Source organism: Sarcophilus harrisii, chromosome 5 (assembly GCF_902635505.1).
Source record: "Sarcophilus harrisii chromosome 5, mSarHar1.11, whole genome shotgun sequence".
NCBI lineage: Eukaryota > Metazoa > Chordata > Mammalia > Dasyuromorphia > Dasyuridae > Sarcophilus > Sarcophilus harrisii.
The window spans coordinates 121,604,605-121,631,283 of record NC_045430.1 but is presented as its reverse complement, the minus strand read 5'-3'; the positions used below and the strand labels follow the sequence as shown (position 1 = coordinate 121,631,283).

Below are 26,679 nucleotides of genomic sequence, written 5' to 3'. Positions count from 1 at the left end.
AGATGGAAGCCACCTGGCCCAGCCTCACAGCATTTCCTCAGGGGACATGGCGTGCTCAGCAGGCGGTGGAAGCTCAAGGTATGAATGCAGCCAAAGTCTGAGGTCTTCTTATCTGAGGAGCAACACCATACGCTGCGCCTTTTCCCGAGAGTTCTTTTCTCCCTTCATAAAGGCATCCTGACTGTCACTTTAGCTTATATGTATCTCTACTGGCCTCTGAAAATCAGTTCTTTTGTGGAATCCTGAAGCTGCTTCCCCTCCATATCTCTAGTTTGTTTTCATCTTGTCTCTGGGCTCCCAATATTAATATTAAGGGGAAAGTAATAATTTTGGGTTCCAAAAATCAACAGTGAAAGGACAAGATGGGGGAGTTATATCTGGTTATCTAGTATGGATTCCCTCCTCCTTTTCTTCTTATTATTTTATTTTTAAAAATTAAATTAATTAATTAATTGCTATTTTTTTGCTGAGGCATTTGGGGTTAACTTGCCCAGGGTCACACAGCTAGGAAAGGTTAAGTGTCTGAGACCATATTTGAACTCAGCTCCTCTTGACTTTAGGGCTGGTGCTCTATCTACTGCACCACCTACGTGCCCCTCTTCTTCTTCTTCTTCTTCTTCTTCTTCTTTTTTTTTTTTTTTTTTTTAAATAGATCACAAACTTTATAGGAGTCAACAGTGACATAATGAGCTAAAATGATTATTGGAAGACTTCCACCACCAAACCAGTGTTTATTATTAATAAATCCTGCTGTAGTCTATCTTAGACCACATATGTCTGATTGTCTCTAGTTTTAAATGTCATATTTTAGAAAGAATGTTTGCAGACTGGAATATGTCCAGTGAATGGTGACCCATAATTTATGAACTGACTCAACTATATGAGGGGTACTAGAAAGAACTGGAGATATTTAACATGGAGAAGAGAAGTTAGAGATGAAAAGATTGTGTATAAATATTTGAAGGCATTTCATATAGAGGATTAGATTTGGTTTGCTTGACCCTATAGTAGGCGGTGAGGAGGGGGTGCACAATTAGGAGGAATGTGTAGAAGGAGGCTAGAACTGTTCAAAGGTAGAATAAATTGTGTGTTCTCAGTAATTAGAGGTTTTCAAGTGAAAATCTCTGACATTTTTGCATTAGGAACTTCTTTGATTTTTGAGTATGAATCATCGATACCTTCTGGTAAATTCAATTTGTTGCTTTCCTTTTGGAACTTAGCAAACTAAAGGCAGGAGGGAGTGGGAGAGAAAAGTAAGAAAATTTGAATCATGAAGCACTGTGAGAACATAGACCTTATTACTCCAGTGGGAAGTAGGGTACCATGAGGGCACTTTAATCTCTGGGTACTTTTTCATTGGCCATCTTGCCATACCCTAAAGTCCTTTAGAGCTCATCACCTTAAAGGACTTATCTTTTTCATTTCTGGAATTTTAACCTTTGTAGATCTGGGATCCTGAAGTCATAATTGGAGAGTATCTTACATATGGCTACCATCTCAGGCCAGGCGTTCTAGTTCCCTTAATACTTTGCCTGTCCCTCCACTTTCCTGACACTTCCTATCCCTTTCCAGTTTAATATATAATCAAATTTGGAACAGAGTAGCAGTGGTAGTACTATGTAGTTCAACCATGTTATGAGACTTTCATGGGCTACCTGAGAACCCTACACACAAATTAGATCATTATTTTTTTAATGAAATTTTTATTTTCAAAACATATGCATGGATAATTTGACAACAATGACACTTGCATAGTTTTGTGTTTCAGATTATCTCTTCTTTCCCCCCACCTCCTCCTCTAGATGGCAAGTAGTCCAATATATGTTAAGCATGTTAAAATATATGTTAATCCAATATGTATAAACACTTATACAATTCTCTTGCTGCACAAGAGAAATCGGATCAAAAAAAGAAAGTAAATGAGTAAGAAAACAAAATGCAAATGAACAACAACAAAGAGAGTGAAAATGCTAAGTTGTGGTCCACACTCGTTGTGTGGTTGTGTGGTCCACTAAGTTGTGGTTCCCACAGTTCTCTCTCTAGGTGTAGATGGCTCTCTTCATCACTGCATTGGTTTGAATCATCTCGTTGTTTAAGAGGGCCACGTCCATAAGAATTGATCATCCTATAGTCTTGTTGTTGAAGTGTATAATGATCTCCTGGTTCTGTTCATTTCACTCAGCATCAGTTTGTGTAAGTCTCTCCAGGCTTCTCTGAAATCATCCTGCTGGTCATTTCTTACAGAACAATAATATTCCATAACATTCATATACCGCAGTTTATTCAGCCATTCTCTAATTGATGGGCATCCACTCAGTTTCCAGTTTCTGGCCACTACAAACAGGGCTGCCACAAACATTCTTGCATACTTGGGTCCCTTTCCCTCCTTTAAGATCTCTTTGGGATATAAGCCCAGTAGAAACACTGCTGGATCAAAGGGTATGTACAGTTTGGTAGCTTTTTGAACATAGCTCCAAACTGCTCTCCAGAATGGTTGGATCCATTCACAATTCCACCAACAATGTATCAGTGTCCCAGTTTTTCCACATCCTTCCAAATTCCGCATTATCTTTTCCTGTTATCCTAGCCAATCTGACAGATGTGTAGTGGTATCTCAGAGTTGTCCTAATTGGCATTTCTCTGATCTGTAGTGATTTGGAGCACCTTTTCATATGATTAGAAATAGTTTTAATTTCTTCATCCGAAAATTGTCTGTTCATATCCTTTGACCATTTATCAATTGGAGAATGGCTTGGATTCTTATAAATTTGGGTCAATTCTTGACTTATTTTAGAAATGAGGCCTTTTAGATAATTATTTCTAAGGGATGCATTCTTAAGTTCATATTTGTGGCTCTGGGATAGCACAACTTTTTTTTTATTGGATTAAATATGGAAATCTCTTTGGTGAAAGTGGGGAAGTTAGTCATTATAGCTTCATAAAACTTAGAGTTTCATTCTCTGATTTTGAGAATTACAGCCATTCACACATAGAAGAGGCCTTATAGATCATCCAGTTTAAGGAATGTATGTCACACAATGGTGGTACAACTTTCTCAAGATCACATAATAATTAAAAACAAGACAGTAGTTTTTAGTGGAACCAACCAATGCAGGTGGTCAGGGATGAATAATATACTATAGGCTAGGACCTGAGATCATAGATTTTTCTATAACACCAACACCTCGAGAATGGGGTAATTATAATTCCATGACAGCAGAAAAATCAAGGGATATGAAGACAGAGAACACATCATTTGACTTGACAATGATGACCATCAAGAGACCAGAGAAGTAGTTATTAGGATATAAATTAGAATGTAAGACCTGACTATGAGCAGGAGTTCAGGAAGAGATATGTCAAATTTGGCAAAGAAAGAACAGGGAGATGGAATAGTAAAGGTGTTGAAGAGTCAAGTAAAGGTTGTAATTTAGGATAGTAGATACTTAGACATGTTTATAGGTAGATGAGGAGCTTGAAAGTTACTGAAAATGCAAGAAAGAGGGAATGATGGATGTAGCACATTCATGGAGGAGATAGAAAGAAATGTGGATCAAATGTTAGATAGGAAAATTAGACCTGGAATGATGGACACATTCCTCTGAGGCAGGAAAGAAATACAGATGACTATACAGAGAGATTCTGAAGGAGAGAGTAGGGAAGTTAAGAGAATTTAGTCTCAAATCTATAGAAATATGCAGGGGACAAGGGTGTTTTGGGATGATTAGATTTGGACAAATATTATCAGGAACACAATAGGGAGGGAGTAAACATGAGATGAATAAATGAGATGCTGAGTAACACCTGAGATTAAAAATAAAACATGAATTTAAAGTGGAATACATGACCAACAACTACATGCTTTTCTTTAACGATTTTTAGCATCTCTAGAGCAGTAGCTGAGAAAGCTCTACATGGGACATAACTAAGAATTTATTTAATTATTTGCTTGTTTGTTTGTATATTTATTGTCCAAGATTCTTTGATTTCATGGGTGTAGGATAGGAATTCCTTCTTCAACTTCAGATCAGTATTCCTGACAACTTTCTAAGATGATAATAAATAAATTAAGGAACAGTTGATATTTTTCTCACTAGAAAATCTATTTTTCTTAAGGCCAAATATCTTTCAGTTCACTTTTGCATGGAATTATATTTAGTCTTTTCATCAAAAAATGTGGTTCAAAAACAGAAAAATATAATTGATTTGGGCTTTTTTTTGGTATGCACCACTTTCTTACAATATTTCTCCAATTCTGTATTTGTGTAATTAGCTTTTTTAAAAAATCTGTCAGACTTTACATTTGTTCTCATGAAAATTTAACTTACAACTACAACTTATCTGTGGAGATGTTTGGGGATTTCAGTTCCATCAGAAGACTCATTAGCGATCCTTCTGAATTTTATTTTAACCAAAAATTCAATAAGGGTGCTATTTCTTCATTCAATTAATGATAAAAATATTGAACTAGGTCAATGTCAGAGCTCTGGGACATTCCTCTTGCTTTCAGCTTAACATTGACCCATGTACTCTTTATTCTTATAGAGTTTATATTTCTATATCGCACCTTCTAGGAAATGGTCAAACATTTTATCAATTGCTGAAATACAGATTGACATGTCTTTTGGCACATCCCTCTTTGGAAAAAAATTAGAAAGGGCAGTTACTCTGGCATGAGTTACTTTTTTTTTAATTCCATTTTCAGACACAAATTCCTTAAAAAAATTTCTGCTTTTTAAAATTTATATATCATCTTCACTTAGAAATAAATTATTTTTTCTTCACTTTCCAATGAGTGATTTCTTGTAGCAAAGAAGAAAAAAAACACTTAAGCACAACTAGCCACCATATTGACTGAATGTGAAGTTGAGGTTGGTCAATATAAATATCCAGTGGTGGTTTCATTTTTTTCCTTCATTTGCGTTGCTGCAAACATTGTGTCTGCATTTCCCCCCTCATTCTATTTATTTCACTTTCTGTTACTTCATGTATCTTCCCATACTTCTCTGAATTCTTCATAGGTATCATTCCTAGAGCAGTAGCTGAGAAATCTCTACATGAGACATAGCTAAGAATTTATTTACTTATCTATCTATCTGTCTATCCATCCATCCATCCATCCATCCATGCATCCAAGATTCTTTGATTTTATGGGTATAAGAAACACCTGCATAGATTTTTTTTACAGTAAAGTTGTTATTAATTTTATATTAATTTTACATCAGAACTCTACTAAGGACACTGATCTTTTTCTAGAGTGAACTTTGGCACAAAAATGGTAAATTTCCCTTGAGGTTGTTTGTTGAAAAAGTATTTGACAGCAATTATACTCCTCTAAGGACAAAAGTGGGAGGTTTTTTTTTTTTTTAATGGAAAAGGGGTACATCATCTAGTAGTAGGTTGGGATACATCTCTAGTAAGAGAGAAGATTGTGTGGGACAGGGTTCCCAGAGCCAAATTTTATATATATATTTTAATAGTAAGTACCTAATGAATATGGAAGACTGAATTCTGAAAGAATATTAGAGCAATATATTGAATTATTCAGAGGTTTCACAATACATTTCCCACAATACATTGAAAGGGATTTGTGTAACCAAAATGTTTGGGAACCGCAGCATTTATACTGTGCTGCCTGAGATGTATATTGCTAGGCTATATTAAAATAATTAATTTAGTTTTGTGTGAATATAAGGGATAGTCGACAAGGGAAGTTCTTTTAATACGCTGTGATCAAGCTGATGTCCTTAGCATAGTGCCTCATACACAATAAGGTCTTAATAAATGTTTTTTGACTGATTAGCTGATTTACAAGATGAGCCTCCATTTTAAGAGGGAAAAAGGTGCATTCTTTTCTTGCCTTTTCCCACCTCAGACAAAACAGAACACAGAGAACATAATTGTGTTGGGTAGTGGTGGTAGGTAGCTTATACATATCATCTGCTCTCCCCAGGAGCTGGTAAATGGATGTCTTGGGCAGAAGTTCATGGAGTTAATTGTGTTTATTCATAATTTCTGGAGCATATTTTAGAGACTGGAGATTTGAAAGTTCCTAAGCCAAAATATGGCCCCAGAGAAAAGCAATGATAGAGTTCTTGCATCATATGGCAGAAGCAGACACTTTGCCCAAGAGAGTAGGTCACAGCAGTGCTCTCAGATGCCAGCCTCTGGTATGGAGGAGGTTTTGTAATTCCTTAGGCAGCATGCTCCTGTAGTCTAGCCTTATAGTCAGAGAATTGAGATTTCCTGGGCAATGCTAGTTTTAGGAATTGCTTTGATTATCTATGAAAATGAATTGTGAGTAGCCTTAAGTTCAAGAGTTTGGAATTCTGGTTTTTTAGAAAGCAGGAAGGGGATTTCTTGAACAATTTGCTTCTTGGAGAAGGGAGAAGATTGCCACCGTTTCTCCTTTGGCTTGGAGAAGTACTTGAAGGAGACCTAGGACTTGAGGGTGAAATGGATCTAGACTTTGCCACTTTATTGATATTACAGTTAGTAATTTGTACAAAAGAAAGTGTTGCTTGTTAGAAGCCGCTTTCTGAGAGGAGCTTGTGGGCTATTTAAATGTTTTATATGTTTTCTTTATTAGTTTATAGACTCTCATGAGTCCTTTGCATTTTCTTTATTATCTGTGCAGGGAAATAAAGGCTGTCTTTTGGCAGTTATTCATTTTGTAACCTTGAATGCTTGTGTTGGAGCTGGGGACTCATTTTATATATGGGTATGGAAAGCTAGACATGAGCCATACCTCAGCTGTATTTGGAAATTAACTGTAATAAGCTTCAAGGGAGGGCATAATAAGCCAAAGAGAGAAAATGATCCTCTTGGGTCAGGCCCCAAGATTTAATTTGCTGTATGTGAGTCAGAGTATTGGGAGAGTCCTATGCTACTACTCATAAAAAACTTTTATTTTTAAGACAAGGTTGTAAACAAAACATTTATCCTCAGAAAGTGGTTCTGGTATATAAGACTTTAGGATTTAGAATCAACTTGTACTGCTTCTGGTTGAAAATAAATTTCATTCCAAATGAAAATAATCAGATATTCAAATGAAGATATGATTTAATAGTTGTATAATTCCGTGTTTTATGCCTTCTCATCTTTACTTTTTCTTCTTATTTTATATTGATTGTGACCTTTTGGAGTCAATAGTCTGTTTGACTATTTAAGGAGTCAATAGTCTGTTTCCACAAAGACAACTAATTCTGATGTGACTCCTGTACCAGTAATCAGTCATTTTCTGTCAGTTTTATTTTTTGTCATGCTATTATTACTATGTTCTCTTTCTTTCAACTTTTTCCTTAAAGAAAAGGTTTGTGGTATATAGGAATTTCATTTCTGAGTAATCTACAAGTCTTGTTCTTAAACTTGAACCACATTTCTACCTTTATTTTTTACTGCCCTGTAATTTCCCCTCTGTATTTGCCCAGACTTTTCCCCTCTTGTTTTTTCCCCTTTTCCTGCAGCCCCCTCCTCTTCACTCCTCCCTATGAAATCACTGAGTATCAATGTATATGTTGACTTGGTTTAGAGCATCTTATCAGGATCATTACATATCTTTTATCTTGTTGGGGATGAAGAGGTCAAAGGATTATAGATTGAGAGTTAGAAGGAAATTCAGAGATATTTTATTTTTCCTATAAGCAATCCAAGGCCTTGAATGTCTAAGTCATTTATGTAAGCTCACATAGCTAGGAAGTGGCAAAGTCAGGCTTCAAGTCAATGTTTTCTTATTCCAAATCCAGTACTGTCTCTCCTCTATCATTCTGTCTTTATTGTTTGCATTAGATGTTGACTCTTAAACTGTGATTATTTTCAAGATAATCCTTTTGTTATCCTAATCATGGATTAAAGATCAGATGCCCAAGTATCTCTACAAGTAGTTTCTTTTTATCTTTAAGAATACTATGAAACCAACTGTGTTGCTTCTTTGTTAGCATCTCTAGGGAGAAGCTGTGATCCATGCTTTCCTTTACCTTATAACTTCCTCTGGTTCATTTTTTTGTACAATATGCCAAGTCATTTGTTGGACAGGGAATTTATATTTAAAGTACTAACTATTAGTTTTTATAAATAGTCTAAAAGCTAGTGACTCAGCATCCTTTGTGATCACACCACAGTCATTTCAGGAGCAGAGGAAGACCTCTTAAGATAAGATTGAGACCATTACAATTAATTACATTTAAATTAATTTAAAAAATGTTTCATGGGTTATTGTGACCATGGAAAGGCTTGATCTCTTATAAACTTGGCACATTCAATGCACTTGAGTTAATAATTATTAGATTAGAGTTTGGTTAGAATTTATGGATAGAAGATCTTGCAATAAAAGGTGCATTTTTAGAATTGACTTCTTGTCTAGCATAAATTTGTAATATATTAGTATATTTAAAATCATGCTTTAAAATTCTGAATTTATCATAATTTTAATTTATTGAACAAATTTGTTTTATAATACCTTCATCCTCTAGTGTAGGAGAAAAGGAAGTGGTAAATTGGGTGTTTTACTTTCTGACATTCCCTTGACAATTGAAGAAATTAAGAATAATTAAAAGGTAGATGGACAAAGAGTAGTTTATTTTCAATTGGAAATATGGAGAAAATAGCAGAGTAACATATTATTTTGTGTCCAAGTTATTTTTTTAATGTACCATTTGAAAAAGAATCATCCAAAAAATAATACAGTAAAGTATGATTTAGTTTCAAAGGAATGCAGGTTTTTAAAATTTATCTTAATAGTGTCAAAAGATTCTTTAGCAATATATCTGAAATGGATTTTCACTATTTTAATTGAATTCTTTACAACATGCTAGTATATTTTATCATATTATAATTGATTGCATCTTGAAATTGCACTTTGCATCTTCAGTGCATACATTTTCATGTGAGCAATTTGGAAATTATTTCCTTTGAACATTTGTTTGATTTATAAATATTAGAGTTCATACATCATTACCAAGTCTGTTGCCTAAAGGATTTTGAAAGCTTTGGATAAGAAGCAACCTATGATTGCTATGGTTTTTGAGTTCCAAGGTAAAACAAAAGGATGCAAGAAAAACTTTACCTATCTTGCAAACTCTGTTTCTATTATTTGACTTCTGTTTTGGAAATATATTTTCTCTTTGCTTTCTGGAGAAAGTAAGGTCTTAAATATTTCCTTAAATACACATTCAAAGTTCTCAGCATCAGTTTTTTTTTTCATTTTTTTATTATAGCTTTTTATTAACAAGATATATGCATGGGTAATTTTTCAGCATTGACAATTGCCAAACCTTTTGTTCCAATTTTTCCCCCTCCTTTCCCCCACCCCCTACCCCAGATGGCAGGTTGACCAATACATGTTAAATATGTTAAAGTATAAGTTAAATACAATATATGTATACATGTTCAAACAGTTATTTTGCTGTACAAAAAGAATCGGACTTTGAAATAGTGTACCATTAGCCTGTGAAGGTAATAAAGAATGCAGATGGACAAAAATGTAGGGATTGGGAATTCTATGTAGTGGTTAATAGTCATCTCCCAGAGTTCTTTCGCTCGGTGTAGCTGGTTCAGTTCATTACTGCTCTATTGGAACTAATTTGGTTCATCTCATTGCTGAGAATGGCCAGGTCCATCAGAATTGATCATCATATAGTATTGTTGTTGAAGTATATAATGATCTCCTGGCCCTGCTCACTTCATTCAGCATCAGTTCATGTAAGTCTCTCTAGGCCTTTCTGAAATCTTCCTGCAGGTCATTTCTTAACCATACATTCATGTATTCAGCCATTCTCCAATTGATGGGCATCCACTCAGTTTCCAGTTTCTGTCAGCATCAGTTTTTGATGAGAGATATTTGTTTGAGATAGCTAGGAACATGGCAGTTTGGTTTGGAGAATAAGAATACCACCAAAGTACTTTCATTTGGGGAAATTGAGGAAATCTACTAATGAGTAGATCTTGAATGACAGAATGATCCAAACATACAGTTGGCTGCTACTGTACTTCCTTGTCTCCACAATGCCAGTTATTTTTAGATGTAAAATCTTTTTAATTTAAACAATTTCATTTAGTTCAATAACCAAAAAACTGAAAAAATAAAACCATGTTATCTTATGAAGATAGTATGTCCACTAGATATCTTGAGAATTTTAGTATGGCAGGAATTTTTTTTAATCTCTGATTTGCCATGTGGTCATTTAAGAAATCATTTAACCTTCCTGTGTTTTGGATTTATCATCTGTGATGCTCTGAATAACAGAGTCTCCTTCAGAATGCATTTGAAGGGATTTTATGAGAGGAAAGCAAGATCATATTTGTAGTGTCTTGAAGAAAGAATAAGCAAAATATGACATGCTACATTGTAGTGAGTAGGAAAACTCTAGGCTCAAATATCATTCCTAATTAAAATAACATCTAATCTCCAAAAGAAATGGTGGTGAGCTTTGATTTCACATATTAGAGGGAGAATGATTAATAACCATCGCATCATTTCTTTTTATTGGATTTTAAAAAGTGTTGAGTGTTTTTATTATTCATTTTTTTAATTCTTGGGATTCTGTTTGTAGTATTATATGCAATTATTTCAAGGCTCCAGCTGAAATAGAAAATATGTATTCTGACACAATGGTTTTCACAAAGAAAAGCTTAGAAGGATCTTAAGAAAAATAATATATTGATTTCTTATGACTAGTACCTACAATAATGAGTAAGCAATCACATTATTTTGTGCAAAAACCTAAAAGACTTCTATTGGGCCCATTATGACTTTTTCCTATGAAGATGAGATTTTGCACATTTTTAAATTTAAAAATTTTGTCCTGGTCAGTATTGAGAATTTGGAATTGTATACCCTTATGTATAGAATTGTCTTTAAATAGCTAAGAAGATTTAAATTGTGAATTCTGTTTCTTAACTATTAAGATGAATAAAAAATTTATAGCTAAGTTCGTATAGTGAGGAATTACAGTATTTAGAAGGAGCACTAGATTTGATTTTATACCTGGGTTTTGTCTTTTTAACTTATACATAACTTATAAGTTATATCTTTTAACCTTTAAGCACCTCAGTTATGTTGGATTAAATGGCCTCTAAATTTCCTTTTAGTTCTTGATTCTATGGGGAGAAAAAAAGGAAATATGGTGAATAAATATATGAATAAAAAAGCATTTATTAAATGCTTTCTATGAGCTAGATACTGTGTTAAGTGCCAAGAATATGAATGCAATCAAGCATTCCTGGTGAGGAGGAAACTCTTGTTCCAATAGGAGAAGACAATACGTATAGAGGCTTAGTGGCCCATGAATTCAGAGAGAAAGATGATTGGAGCTATTTCAGAGGACAAGTGATTGACCTTTCCAGGCACGGTAGTGCTGATTTGATTACTTTTTTTCAGAGTAAGAGTTGATGAAGGGAATAGGAAGAATGTATGATATTGCATAGAGAAATTATATGCTGGGGACTGGATCTGGGCAAGATAAAGTGAATGATAATAAAGTGAATGATAACCAATCATAGCCCAAATGGCCTGGGGTGAGGGGAAGATCTGAGTAGGTCTTGAATCTCAGGGCTTGAAAGAAGTCAAACTCATGTGATCAATAAGCTATTAGTCGCTTAAATCTTGATTACCTAAAAAAAAGAATAACAGCAGAAAGATAAACAGACCAAAAGAAAAAACAAACAAACAAACAACAAACTACCAAATTGAGAAGAAGGTACTTTTTTTGGCTCATCTTCGCTTCCATTTCCAAATCAGAATTTGTATTGAATTAAATGTCCTTTGATCTTTCATTACTGTTCAGCCATCCACTAGAGTATCCATTTTCTCATCCAAATCACAAAATACATTATTCTTTATAACTTATACATGCAGCTCCCAGCCATTTTCCTTTGCTTTATCATAAATATCACTATGTCCCCACTATATCTTCTTTCTGATCAAGATTGGCAAATAGAGTGAGGAATCCGATGATATTCTTTCAGACCAACATATCCTGCAACACAGCAATGTGCTATGACACTTAATACATGGTCCCTTGTATATTTTGTTGTTCAGCCATTTCATCAGGTCTGACTATGACCCCATTTGGGATTTTCTTGGCAAAGATTCTGGAATGGTTTGACATTTCCTTCTTTAGTTCATTTTACAGATGAGGAACTGACTTGCCCAGGGTTACATAGCTAGTAAGTATCTGGAGTCAGATTTGAACACAGGGAAATCTTGATTCCAAGCCCAGCATTCTATCATTGCACTATCTAACTGCCCATCTTGTACATAGTGAAGACATATCAAATGCTTGTTAAATTGAATTGTTTGGGAAACAGCAGAGGTATGTGGTATAGGTGGGTCTCATCAGAGGATAATGAGTAATGAAAAGAGGCCACTTAAAGTAAATCTTAAAATAGCATATTTTTATTATTTTTAGAATTTTTAAATTAAAGCCTTTTATTTTCTTAACACATGCATAAATAATTTTCAATATTTGCCCCTGCAAAATCCTGTGTTCCAAATTTTTTCTCCCTCCCTTTCCCCCCACCCCCCATGCCCTTCCCTAAATGGTGGGCAATCCAATGTAACATTATAAAAAGCCCCTTTCCTAATCTTTTGATATAAAAATGTGAGTAACATCATCAGTCAGCCAAGACATTGATGGCAGAAGTAGTGAAAGGTGATGGGAAGAGATATTAATGTTAAAAAGAGAGGGATTGTTGGCATAGAGACCAACTGTATAAGAAAGCAGTTAGTGAACTTTTCTCTGATAAAATTTGCTTCTCTATGAAATACTATAGGAAGGCAGCATGATGTACTATGTAGAGAGATACTTCTTGTGTCAGGAAGCTCCAGTTTAAGTACTGCCTCTGTCACCAGCTAGCTATGTCACCTAGACAAGTCACTTAAACCCTCAAGGCCTCAGATAACTCTCAGGACTAAATTTTTCATTATTGTGTATAAGAAATCACAAACAGGATAATTAAAAAAAAACCATGGGAAGACTTTCATGAACTGATGCAAAGTGAAGTACTTTGTACAGTACAGCATTGTACACAGTAACAGTTATATGTCAGTGAATGACAGTTCTTTTTAGCAATACAATGATAAAAGACAGTGTGTCTCCAAATGCTATTTTTTCCTTTCTTCCTTTCTTTTCTCTTTTCCTTTCCTTTTCTTTCTTTCCTTCTTTTCTTTTCTTTCTTTCTTTCTGTCTCTCTTTCTGTCTCTTTCTCTCTTTCTTTCTCCCTTTCTCTCTCTCTCTTTCTTTCTCCCTTTCTTTCTCTCTCTCTTTCTCTTTCTTTCTTTCTTTCTTCTTTCTCTTTTTCTCTCTCTCTTTCTTTCTTTTTTTAGAACAGATGTAGATGAACTGCATTTCTAGAAGGCATTTCCTTATCAGGAATTCCAAAGAAATTGCATGTCTGGACAAAAATAAAATCTGCTCTTTGTAACTGTTAATTGTGAGGACATAGATAATGAAAATCCTTTGTGTTGGTATTACTTACATTTTACAGATAAGAAAGCTAAAATGCAGAAATTAAATGAAAATATCTAGCATCAGACAGTCAACAGGTGTAGAAACAAGGAGGCAATCCCAAGTCTTTTTATTTCATTACTTTTGGTAATGGATGAGACCAAAGGACCCAATATTATGCATTATTTGCAATGTCTTTAAAAAGATATCATAGAATTAAGGAAAAAAAATTGGTGTTGCTTATTAAACTATGCCCACCTGGCATAGCTTAAAGGTTGCTGATTCAGTATTGGAGGCTAATAAATTTATGAGGCAAAGATTCTCATCTGCTGAATTTTGCATAGAAGTGATATACACATAACACATAGAGATAAGATATAATGCTATAAATGTGTACATGTTACATATATAACATGTGTTATGTTTGTACCTATGTATGTGTATTATATATATGGCTACTTTATTTCAGCTCTTCTCTGGTCTGCCCTAAGTATGTAGCTCACACCCTGATATTATTTTTACTTACTCTTAGTTAGATGTCCTAGTTTTATCGTTTATAGTTAGCCAAATATCAAAAACCTTTAGCCATTCACTGCTTAGCAAATGATTTTTCATTGGTTATTTTCAGTACCATGGTTTTCTTTTTGTTGGGATCATTGAGTGTGGGAATACTCACACACACTTATTGTGTAATGATATACACATGACACATTGGTTCTTTGTTGCCTGGTTATCCTCAATCTGGAAATGGGAAGTTGATGAACTATCTGTGAAGCTCATTATAAGGAAACACATATAAGGGAGAATTTTAGAGCTTACCAAGTATTTTATTCATTACACTTCCATTATCTGAGTATTGAATTGTCCTTATTATTATTGTGAGAAAACAAATTCCAGAAGGTAAATAATTTGCCCTAGAACACACAAATAATGGGTGACTAACATGAAACTTAACTAATTTGGGATTTGTCTAAGTGATCACTTCTCAGATATGGATTCAGAGGGTGGGGGGAGAGGGGGCGAAGAGGAAAGAAGAGAGACACACACACACACACACACACAGAAATAGAAGCACAGAGACAGAGACAGAGGGACAAAAAGTGAGAGGGGGAGAGACAAATGCAGAGAGAGAGAGAGAGAGAATGAATGTAGGGAATGATTGTATTGAAAAGGGCTTTGAATCTAGTATTTGCTTTGCAATACTATTATGTTGTGTTTTTTTTTCTTTTTGACATCTTTTGATCAGTTATTGCTGTTATCATTGAATGAAAAGAATAATCTGCCTTTGTCTTAAAGCTCTAACTACTTAGGTTTATACTGTTCTGTATTTAGGAGACACTTCAGTCTTTTGGTTGCTGAATTTCAGGGTGAACTTAGAATTATTGTCTGATTATACTTTCTTTTGGCCCAATGTGACTTCCTGTTTTATAGAAAAATAACTTCTAAGAACTCTTAGAGGAATTTCTTGCATGTCTGGCAGCTCTTACAAAACCACATTTTAGTAAACCAAAGTGAATGCTTCAGTTCTGAAACTAAAAACTAAGGAAGAACCATAGTTCTGGATTAAATAAGCATTTATTTTTGAGGAACTGAGATCATGTAGATGTGGTGACACTTAGGAAATGTCTGCCCAAGGTGACCAAAGCAATCTGAAGTCACTGTTTTCCTTAAATTTTGTCAATTAAACTAGTTTTCAAAGGGGTATTTTATGGTAAATTGGAGTTTACTCAGTGATACAGATTGTATTTCTGGTTTCCAAATTCTATTTCAGAGCAAGTTTCAGTGTAGGTCTATTTTTGGTATTATGATTTACTTCACACCTGTTTCCTTCAAAGCTCAGCTACTTGTATATGAGGCTTCTCCTAATGTCTACAGTTGCTTATCCCTTCTCAGCACATTTTTCATGAAGCAGCCAGAAGACACAGGGCAAGTAGGTGATGCAGTGGATAGAGCACTAGGCAGGAAGATTCCTGAGTTCAAATCTGGCCTCAGATACTTATTAGCTGAGTGATTCTGAGCAAGTCACTTAACTGTGTTCACCTCCATTTTTTGATCTGTAAAATGAACTGGAGAAGGAAATGTCAAGCTATTCCAGTATCTTTGCTAAGAAAACTCCAAATGGGTTCAGCAGAATTCAGACATAAATGAACAATAACATGTTTTGTATATATACTTATATAAAATCTTCAACAGCTAGGTGGTGCAATAATAAACTGCCACTTCTGGAGTCAGAAAGCTTGAAATTAAAACAACTCATCTTCTTGAGTTCAAATCTGACCTCAGACATTTACTAGCTATGGGACCCAACTCTGTTTGCCTCAGTTTTCCTATCTGCAAAATGAGTTGAAGAAGAAAATGGCAAACCACTTCAGTGTCTTTGTCAGAAAAACCCCAAAGGGGTTCATGAGAAGTTGGACATAACTGAAAAATGACTGAACAATAATGACAACAAATACAGAATCCTCAATTGTAAAGTGAGAGATTTGGATTTAATAGTCTCAGAACTCTAAATCTAGAATTCTGTGTGCATGTTGTCTCCCCCAAAGTGCAAGCCATTACTATTATAGGCTTAGTGGATGACTGGATTAAGGGGTAACTTTTGGGACATAGTTTCAAATTCTTTCCTGACCAATTTACAACTCTATCAACAATGCATTAATATGCCCCTTTCTCTGTAGTCTCTACAGAAGTTATTGTTTTCCTTTTAACCTCAATATATTTCTAGTTAATAGCTCAACTTACTAATAGTATAAATATGTTTCTCTTGGTAGGTTAGTGGATGATAGATGTGTGGTGCATCCAGAAGCAGGTGATCTTGCCAACCCTCCTAAGAAATTTAGAGGTAAGTAACAGACGATTTGTGTTTATATAGACCAATCCAAAAGAGATTGTTTCATTGTGTTAAAATTTTAGAAGTTCCTCTTCCTTGTGCCTCAAAATCTATAAAATATCTAGAATAATCAAAATATCCCTATTGTATACTGAAAGATTCTTGAATATGCGTATACATATATACATATATAATATAAGGGAATTGATAACTAAAATATTTTCCTTTTTTGCAAATTAAAAAAAATTTTTTAAACTTAAAAACAAAATGAGAAAAGAAAAAATATTGCTATATACACAACAGTACATAAGAGAGAAATTGATATAAAAGAATAAAACAATTTCCATTTTAAGAAAATATAATAAGTAATATATATTGTTTTCAAAGCTGCTTGGTTTTTCTTTGCTTCTTTATTGTTTTTTTTTTTTTTTTGCTATGCATATTTGACTTTTCCTCCCTTCTTCTTACCTCCCTTCCCCGACCAAAGAAGGCTAGCTATAATTAAGTGTCTATATGTATCTATATATATATATATCTATATATACACATACATACATACATATGCATAGAGATCTATAAGCATATACATATACACTCATATACATATGTTATACCATATATATTATGCTTATTTCCACTTGTCATCAATTTCTCTGAATGTGGATAGCATCTTCCTTTATAAGTCCAAGTCTTTCCATGTTTTTCTAAATCAAACAACTCATCATTTCCTACACCACTGCAATATTCCAACCCAGTCACATCCTATCTGAGAAATTGCCTATGAAGTTTTCCTCCAATTTTCTCCATTCCTTTTATTCTTGGTTACATGGGTTTTATTTATACAGGAAAATTTCGTTTAAAGTAATTGAAATTATCCATTTTACACTTCAACAATGCTCTCTCCTTATAATATAGTTTAAGGTCTGATACTGTTGAATTTGCTTCCTTTACACTTTTTCCCTCCTGGTTTCTTTGAAGTTCCTGACATTTTGTCAATATAAACTTTGTTTATATTTTATATTTGTTAATTATATTTATAATTATTTATATTTTTTCTAACTCAGTAATATAATTTTTAGTTATTTAATTGAGATGACACTGAGTAAATAGATTAATTAGGTAAAACTATTATTTTAAAATTAAATAAAACTTGTACATTTTAACTTTAAAAGTAAATTAAATTAAAATGAGAGCATTTTCTAAAGGTTTTATTTTTTAAAAATATGGACTTTCCCCTGATCAATCATTTTGTGGGTGGGGGTGGGGATTTGTGATTTCACTGGTATAAGGAATGCATAGAGAATGGTCTCTTCTACTACAAATCAGAAATTGTTCTACATAACACCATATAGTTGGCCAGAGCACTGAGAGCTCATGCTAGTGTGCCATTCATAGAAAGGATATCATAGTTGACAGAAGGCTAGTCTTTGAGGCAAGAAGATATGGCTTCTAGTCTTGCCTCTGATACATGTAAGTTGTGATTCTGGGTAAGGTGTTTAGCCTTTCTTAAATTCATTTTCATCTTTTGTGGAATGGCCAATCTCATACTTTTAGAGTTGATGAAGAACATACTTTGTAAACTTTAAAACACTTTGTAAATGTTGTCATTTATGAAAAAAATAAAAATTCTTTCTACATATTAATTACCTCTGATATTTTTCCCTTCACTATATCTCCTCCATTATAAGTTCTTCTTTTTCTCTCTGAATATTATTTCTATTCAAATTAACATCCATTTTTCCCTCAAGATTTCTTTTGACTGATTTTTTCTTCAGTTCTTCCATTTTTCCTCTCTCACTCTATATCTTTACCTCTAGTTTCTTTTAAAAATCCAAATATAAATAAGCTAAAAATGATACATTTTAATACATTTTCTCTTTAATAATCACAATATGAATGGGAGAAAACTTCAGCTCTAGAAAATTTTTTGGGAAAATATCTTTAGCTAATTAGAGAAAGGTTTACTTTGCCTAAATCACAGTAGAAGAGATTTTTGCTTTTTTTTTTTTCTCTCAATCATTATAAGAGAAAACGCTGAACATTTACTTGTCCATCTATAAAGTCTTTGAGAGAATAATTTCCACATACTTTGAGGGTATTTTTGGTCAAACTTTGAGAAGGGATTACTCAGGCTTTTGGAAATTATATTTTCTAGCAGTTTACATCTTTATATCCATGGTTATAAGTAGAATACAGACAGGTAGAGAGATTATAAGATCCCATTGTGCTATTCCTTGTTGACAGTTTTTTAAAAAAGCATTTGCTTTGGCAGAACTTTAAAAGTTCTCCTCTAAAAAATGTTCCATAGATATTTTGAAATCATACAAAATTATCTTCTAAAAATTTTTGGAAATGTGACTTATTTGATATATATATATCAAATCAAAATCAAATTGTAGGCATGTGTATTTTTATGTGTATGTGTGTGTTTATTTTTAAATAATTCCTAAATTATTGCTGATAGATCACTGGGCCTGGAATTAGGAAAAACTGAGTTCAGATTTGGTCTCAAGACACTTACTAGCTGATCTTTGACAAATCATTCAACCTATGTTTGCCTCAGATATCTCAGCTATGAAATGAGGATATGACAGCACCTATTTCATAGAGTTGTTCTAATGGTCAAATGAGATAATATTTGTAAAAATTGTATAACCCTGTGCCTGGCAGATAGTAAACACCATGTAAATACTTATTCATTTCTTTTTCCATTCCCAAAGAATTTCAATGCTAGTTTTGTAGCCTTGTTTTCAAATTCTTTTAATTCCTTGTGATAAAATTTATCTGTGCTAGGTTTGAAATCATTTAGAATAACAAGGTTCTTTTTGATATCTCCACCTATCTTGGGATTCACTTTCCTCTTAATCACATTGATTCTTACACTTGCATTTTGAAATTTATTCCTCTTTGGAGCAGTTAGATAGTGCAGTGGTTAGAGCACCAGCCCTGAAGTCAGGAGGACTTGAGTTCAATATGACCTCAGACACTTGATATTTCCTAGCTGTGTGATTTTGAGCAAGTCACTTAATCCCAGTTGCCTCAGCCAAAAAACAAGAAAAGAAAAAGAAATGTATTTCTCTTTGCAGAGAAATACATTTCTTTTTCTTTTCTTTCTTTTCTTTTTTTTTCTTTGCAGAGAAGAAAAACAAAACAGGAGTCAAGTATTGTTTTTTCTCTGTCATCTATTAACATTCTCTATCCAGAGCATGTTCAGGTCTGTTAAAATGCATTTCTGACACCAAATAAATTTTGCAGTTAGATCTGTTAGACCTGAAAACATGATAAGCTAAATACGTAAAAGTCAATCTGGGAATAACAGAAGATGAAAAGTTCTTCCCCTATTTATTAAGGGAATGTTTTCAGATCATAACATTTTGGGGTTTGCTGCTACCCAAAGACAGCTTAGGAAATTGCACTGAATTTTCTTTTCAGCTTGAAATAAATAATTTATTCATCAGAATCCACTTAATTGCATTATATCTAGCTCATCTTTCTTGAGCTTTTCCCAAAAGGATAATGTGAGATGTGCCAGATGCTTCCCTAAAATCCATATCAACTACATACACACACACACATGTAATATGAACACATAGATGTGATCTATTTAGTTTTATTGGGGGAGCTAATTGGCATAGAATAGAGTACCAAGGGCTGGGAGTCATGAAAACTTGAATTCAAATGTGGTCTCAAACACTTAATAGCTGTGTGATTCTGGGCAAGCCCTTTAGCCCTGTTTGTTCAGTTTACTGTGTAGAATGATTTGGAGAAAGGAGTGGTGAATTGCTCTGGTGTCTTTGCTGAGAAAACCCCAAATGGAGTCAGGAAAAGTCAGACATGATTGAAAAATGACTAACCAAGAAATCTATCTATCTAATCTATTTGTCAGTCTCTCTATCCTGATCTATCAAACTAGTAATGTTTTTCTTTCTTTCTTTCTTTTTCTTTCTTCCTTCCTTCCTTCCTTCCTTTCCTTTCCTTTCCTTTCCTTTCCTTTCCTTTCCTTTCCTTTCCTTTCCTTTCCTTTCCTTTCCTTTCCTTTCCTTTCCTTTCCTTTCCTTTCCTTTCCTTTCCTTTCCTTTCCTTTCCTTTCCTTTCCTTTCCTTTCCTTTCCTTTCCTTTCCTTTCCTTTCCTTTCCTTTCCTTTCCTTTCCTTTCCTTTCCTTTCCTTTCCTTTCCTTTCCTTTCCTTTCCCTTTCCCTTTCTTTCCCTTTCCCTTTCCCTTTCCCTTTCCCTTTCCCTTTCCCTTTCCCTTTCCTTTCCTTTCCTTTCCCTTTCCTTTCCTTTCCCTTTCCTTTCCTTTTTTTCTTTCTTCTAAATAAGGTGCTCTTTGATTTTTATATCTGTTGGCTTCCTTTACTCCTTCTTAAGAAATCTGTTAGCAAAAGCTTTACTATTTTATACAAAAATAATTTTAAATGCCCTAAGACCTAGCTTGTTTATTCAAGTTTACTTAACATCTGTGCTTTTAGATTTAAGGATTATTTGTGCAAATATTCTATTTGTAAATGCAGAGAAACTGCCTTTGCTTTTCTGCTGTTGATTCAGTAGGTTAGTATTGTCAAAAGACCTTCAAACAGCCATGATGTGCCTTAGTTAATAGTATGTGGTTCTTTGAGTAAATATTCCAACTTCTAACTACAAACATTGCTAGAAGGTGGCAGAGTTTGCTTTACAAATGCTTTGAAACTATTTCTTATAAAGAAAATTCATGAGGAGGTATAAAATGTAACAGAAAAATCAATGTCAGTCAACTCAGCCCGAGCCCTGAAAGAGTTTCCATATGTACTTATTATCCAGATTTGCCTTTTGCCTAATGTTAATTGCCATGGCTGAGTAAAGCCATGAGATGGGAGTGATAGATTCCCATTGTTCTTTGTAGTTTTCTAGGCCATAGGAGATATACTTGTGAATGAGAGGATGCTATCAGAAGATCTTCTATAGAACACTCAAATTTAATACTATGGATGCATATTAGCGTGAGAATAACATAGGAACCCCAAGAATATTAGGAATTGAGAGAATATGATCAATAGAGTATACAAGTCCAGTGCCACCGAGGGCAGGATATTTCAGAGAACAGAAGTCCTGGCAGAAGTGTGGTCTCAGGGAGAGTTGTCTCCTTCACGTTAGAATGTTCTGCTTCTGTTCCTAGTATTACATGGTGTCAAGGGTAGTGATAAGCCTTTTGATTAAAAAGCCAGCATTCTATATAACAATCTCTTGATGAATACAGGGTCAGATGGATTGTAGGGAAAGCAAAAGGGTTTGGAAAGGGGAGGTAGGAAGTTCATTAGCATAATTCTTCTTTTTAAAGATAATTTGTTCATTCATTCTTATTCACTATTCCTTTTCTGTGGTCATAGTTAATTGTATTTCATTCTTTTAGCCACATCCTTTTCATTTTGTGTTATTTCAAAAAGTTTCTGATTTTTAAAATTTTTCATTCTTGCTTATCTTATTTATATTATATTTTATTATATTTAGCTATGCCCCCTAGTTATTATTTATGTGGTTATATAATCCTATTATGAAAGTCATTGAACAGATAAGATTTTGGGGAGAGTAATATTCTAAAGATATAATCTAACTGTGGTATTATGGGGGGGGAGTATGATTATATAAGTAAATTTTACTATATAGTGCTAAATTCTTCTCCAAAGACATTCCACAAATCTGTACTTTTCCTAGCAATATATAAGTATACTTATTTCTTCACAACCTTGCCACCATGGGGTTTTATTGCTTTTAAATTACTTTGACAATTTGATGAGCAAAAGTGATTATGAATGATTTGTTTTTTCTTTTCATTCTCATTTCTTTTCATTTCCTGTTGACATGATTATTAGATTAGTAGGTTAGGGAGATGTGGTAGACACATTATCCCTAAATCCAGAAAAGCATTTTTTTATCCTTATAGAGAAAATGGAGAGATATGGGTTAGAGGATAGTTTAGTAAGGTGAACTTGGATGCTTCTTAAATGATTGAGTCTAATAGTGTTGATTAATGGATTGATGTCAATCTAAGGCACATCTTTAGTAATGCAGGTCATGGATGAAGAGCTGGAAAGGATATTAGGTCTAGTCCAATCTCTGTATTTTATAGATGAGAAAATTGAAGCCTAGATTAGATCAAACAAGAAATAAGTGGTAGATCTCAAATGCAAGGAAGTAGTGGAGGGGAAATTCAAGATTTTAATTCAGAGCTCTTTCTATTGCACCATACTGCCTGTGGGCAGGATCCTACTGCTTTGGTGTGCTGTGCTTGGTCCCATTCTAGTTGGAATTTTTATTCTATTTATTTTATGAGGACATAGTTTGCATGCTTTTTACATTTTAAGATGGCATAAACCTAGGAAGGTAGCTATTGTGTTGATTGGTAGAACCAGTATGCAAAAAGATCTCAACTGGCTAGGCTGATGAGTGACTTCCAGCAAACTCTAGAGAGATAGCATGGCAGTTATAATAGAAAAGAACACAGGATTTTGAGTTAGAGGACAAAGGCTTAAGTCCCAGCTTTGTTACTGTCTATCTATTTGACTTTGGACTATCACTTAGCTCTTTTAGGTCTCAGTTTCCTCTTCTATACAATGAAGAAGTTGGTTTGAATGACCTTTAAGGTATTTTCAAATCTTCGGGATAATGAAGCTATGAAGAGCCATTTAATAAGGATACATTTAAATTCTTGTTCTCACAGTAATTTTTTTAAAATTACCTATAAGGAACCGAGGAGATATGGTCAGGTAGCAGTGGGAAAATTTGGGGAAAATATTATATTGAAACCAAAGATACCAATCTATTAAATGTTTCACAGAGATATATTTAAGGATAAGTTAAGATAATGTTAAAAATGCTTTGCAAACTCTGTAATTTATTATTTTATTATTCAAGTAATCTATTTTCTTTAAAATTAAAATTAAATTTAAATTTAAAAAAAATTACTGGAAACACTAAATAAGCACTAATTTATAATTATTTACACTTTTAAAGAATTAATTTCTAGATACAACATGCTTATAATACCATAGTTGTTAAATGAGGAATTTTTAGTGTGAATTCATTTTTGTAATTTTTGTTCTTAAAAACAGGGATTTGGTAAAGTTTTTCTCATGCAAATGCTATTCATATAAGCAGAGTGTGGGTAACAAATTATGCTTTGGATCTCTTGTGCTACTCCCCTTTATTCCCTAGGCCTAAAGTCTTTTTCTTTTTTTTTCTGAGGCAGTTGGGGTTAAGTGACTTGCCCAGGGTCACACAGCCAGGAAGTGTTAAATGTCTGAGGCCAGATTTGAAATCAGGTCCTCCTGACTTTAGGACTCCTGGCTGCACCATCTAGCTGCTCCTAGGCCTAAAGTCTTCTATGACAATGTTTGAGAGACATGTGATTCAGAGATATCATTATTTATGAGACAAGTCTATCATAGTTTTCCCAGATAGTATTCATACTCTGTGTGCAACAGAACCTTCTTCTCCCTCTTGCCCTTATGCATCCATGTTTGGAGTATTTCTTGTCCATTCTTGTCTGCCATTCATCATCTCACTCTATGTCTGCCTATTGGACACACTCAATGTTTAATTAGTGCCTTATTCACTATTCTTTTTTTTAAAGATCCCATCATCAATCCTCTTCCAGACTGTGCACCTACACAACCAATGAATCATACTTCTCATTTTATTATTTCCAAGTACTAGGCACAAATAATTGCTTTCAATTTGTTTGCTAGATCCTGGCCAATTTTAAGGTTCTACAAGAAACAGTACTTTACTTGAAATTCCTTTCTGACACATTGAACTCATCTTGGGGAAGACTTAGCAGTACTCCTGAATCCTCGGGCCCTTAAAGCTCTTCTTACATCTCAAGACCTTCAAGGTTACCCTTTTGCTACAGTCTCTAACCAAATATCTTGGTAATGAATACTCTGATGAAGAGGCTTTGAAGATTGGGATATAGTAGAAAAGAGTTAGACCAGTTGATATTAGGGGTATCTAATATTCTTTCTATTTTCTAATTTTCTCCAAGAATAAAAGAGAAGAAAGCGTCAATGTCTATCATCATTTGGTATATTCATCTTTGAAGGAGGAAAGTACATACTATCTCCAGGACAGCTAGATGGCTCAGTGGTTAGCCCTGAAGTCAGAAGGATTTGAGTTCAAATCTGGCTTCATATACTTAACACTTCCTAGCTGTGTGATCCTGGGCAAGTCACTTAATCCCAATTACCTCAGCAAAAAAAAAAAAAAAAAAGGAAAGAAAGAAAGGAAGGAAGAAAGGAAAGAAAAGAAAAGAAAAGAAGAAAAGGAAAGAAAAGAAAAAAGAAAGTACATACTATCTCATTTCTCATCCCTGGATATTATCAGAGAATGTCCACCATATCTTTCTTGGACAGATTTATAAAGCTGTAACTTGACACATTTTCTTACTTTCACAAAGTAAATACCGTTCCCCATCACTAGTCAAGAGAACATCAAATAGTGGATTTCTTCAAAATAAATGTTCACCAACATATATTTTTTAATTTATAAAATTCAAATTTTTACCTAGCACAATTTTCCACTTTGAAAAATTTTTAAAGTTTTTAAAGTTCACAGTTAGTCCTTATACATTAATAAAGATAAGTAGATTGGAAGGTAATAATAGAGAGAATTTTTATGCATGCTAATTTCTCTGTGTAATCACATTTTAAATAGAATATCACTATTGTATGTTCCTTGAGGTAAAAGGTTGTGTTTTATTTTTGCATCCCCAGTACACATCACAGTATTTTGTATATAATAGGTACTTAACTTGGATATTTCATAGATATCTCAAACTCAATATATCCAAAACCAAATTTATGATCTTTTCCCCTAAATCAGCCCTTCCTCCTAACTTTTTATAAGTTTGTTAAGAGCTCCACCACTCTTCCTGTCATCCAGATTTGCAACCTAGAAGTTAACCCTAATTTACCCTTCTTCTCTGTATTCAAGCAATTGCCAAGTCTTTTGATTCTATTGCCATAATATCTCTTAAATATCTCTTTTTTCACTTTTGTTGTTGTTTATTTAATCATGTCTGACTCTGAGTCATGTCTGTTCTTCACTATCTCCCAAAGCCTGTCCAAATACATATTCATTGCTTCCACAATACTATCTATCCATCTCATCCTCTGCCATCCCTTTCTTCTTTTACCTTCAATCTTTCCCAGAATCAGAGTTTTGCCCAATGAATCCTGTCTTCTCATTAAGTAGCCAAAATAGGTAAGCTTCAGTGTTAGTATTTATCCTTTCAATGAATAGTCAGAGTTAATTTCTTTAAGTAATGACTTATTTAATCTTTTTGTTCAAGAGAATTTTAAAAGTTTTCTTCAGCAACACAATTCAAAATCTTTGCTTCTGCTGTACTTGTGGCCATATATTATTACTGGGAAAAAAACATAACTTTGACTATAAGGATCTTTGTTGGCAAAGTGATATCTTTCCTTGTCTAGATTTGTCATAATTTTCCTTACAAGGAAAGTTTCCTTCCTTCCTTCCTTCTTTCCTTCCTTCCTTCCAAACAGCAAGCATCTTTGAATTTTTTGTCACAGTGACTGTTTACAGTGATCTTTGAGCTCAAGAATATAAAACCTGACACTTCTTTAATTTCTTCTCCCTTTATCTTTCAGGATGTGATGAAACCAGAGACCATGATTTTAGTTATTTATTAACGTTAGTTATTTTTAATGCTAAGCTTCAAGCCAACTTTTAGACTTTTTTCTTTTACCCTCATCAAGAAACTTCTTAATTCTTCTTTCTGCCACCAGAGTGGTATTGTCTGCGTATTTGAGATTATTGATATTTCTCCCAACAATCTTAACTCTGGCTTTGGATTTGTTCATCCTGGTATTTTACATGATGTACTCTGCATATATGTTAAGTAAATAAGGTACTCCTTTTCCAATCTTTAACCAAACAGTTGTTCCATGTTTAATTCTAACTCTTGTTTCTTGACCTGCTTATAGGTTATATGGGAGGGAAGTAAGATGATATGGTACTCCCTTTTCTAAAAGTACTTGCCAGAAATTGTTGTGATCCACATAGTCAAAGGTTTGATTGTAGTCAATGAAACATAAATATAAGTTTTTCTGGAACTCCCTTGTATTCTCCATAATCCAGAGAATATTGGCAATTTGGTTTTTAGTTTGTCTGTCTGAAACAACCAGCCTGCTCTTTTGGTAATTCTTATTCACATACTGCTGAAAACTGGAAGGCAAAATGTTAAACCTAGTCTTTCTTTTCTTTTCTTTTCTTTTTTTTCCCCTGAGGCAATTGGGGTTAAGTGACTTGCCTAGGGTCACACAACTAGGAAGTGTTAAGTGTCTGAAGTCAAACTTGAACTCAGGTCCCCCTGACTTCAGGGCTGGTGCTCTATCCACTACACTACCTAGC

General features: G+C 33.9%; 1 protein-coding gene across 1 annotated transcript in view; it reads left to right on the top strand.

Annotated features, from left to right (window-relative positions):
- ITPR2 (inositol 1,4,5-trisphosphate receptor type 2) overlaps nt 1-26,679 on the top strand; it is a 503,649-nt gene that overhangs the window by 72,775 nt on the left and 404,195 nt on the right. The window contains exon 2 of the mRNA XM_031938487.1: nt 16,217-16,287. Within this exon, the coding sequence (XP_031794347.1) occupies nt 16,217-16,287 (71 nt within the window). The remainder of the gene's footprint in view (nt 1-16,216; nt 16,288-26,679) is intronic.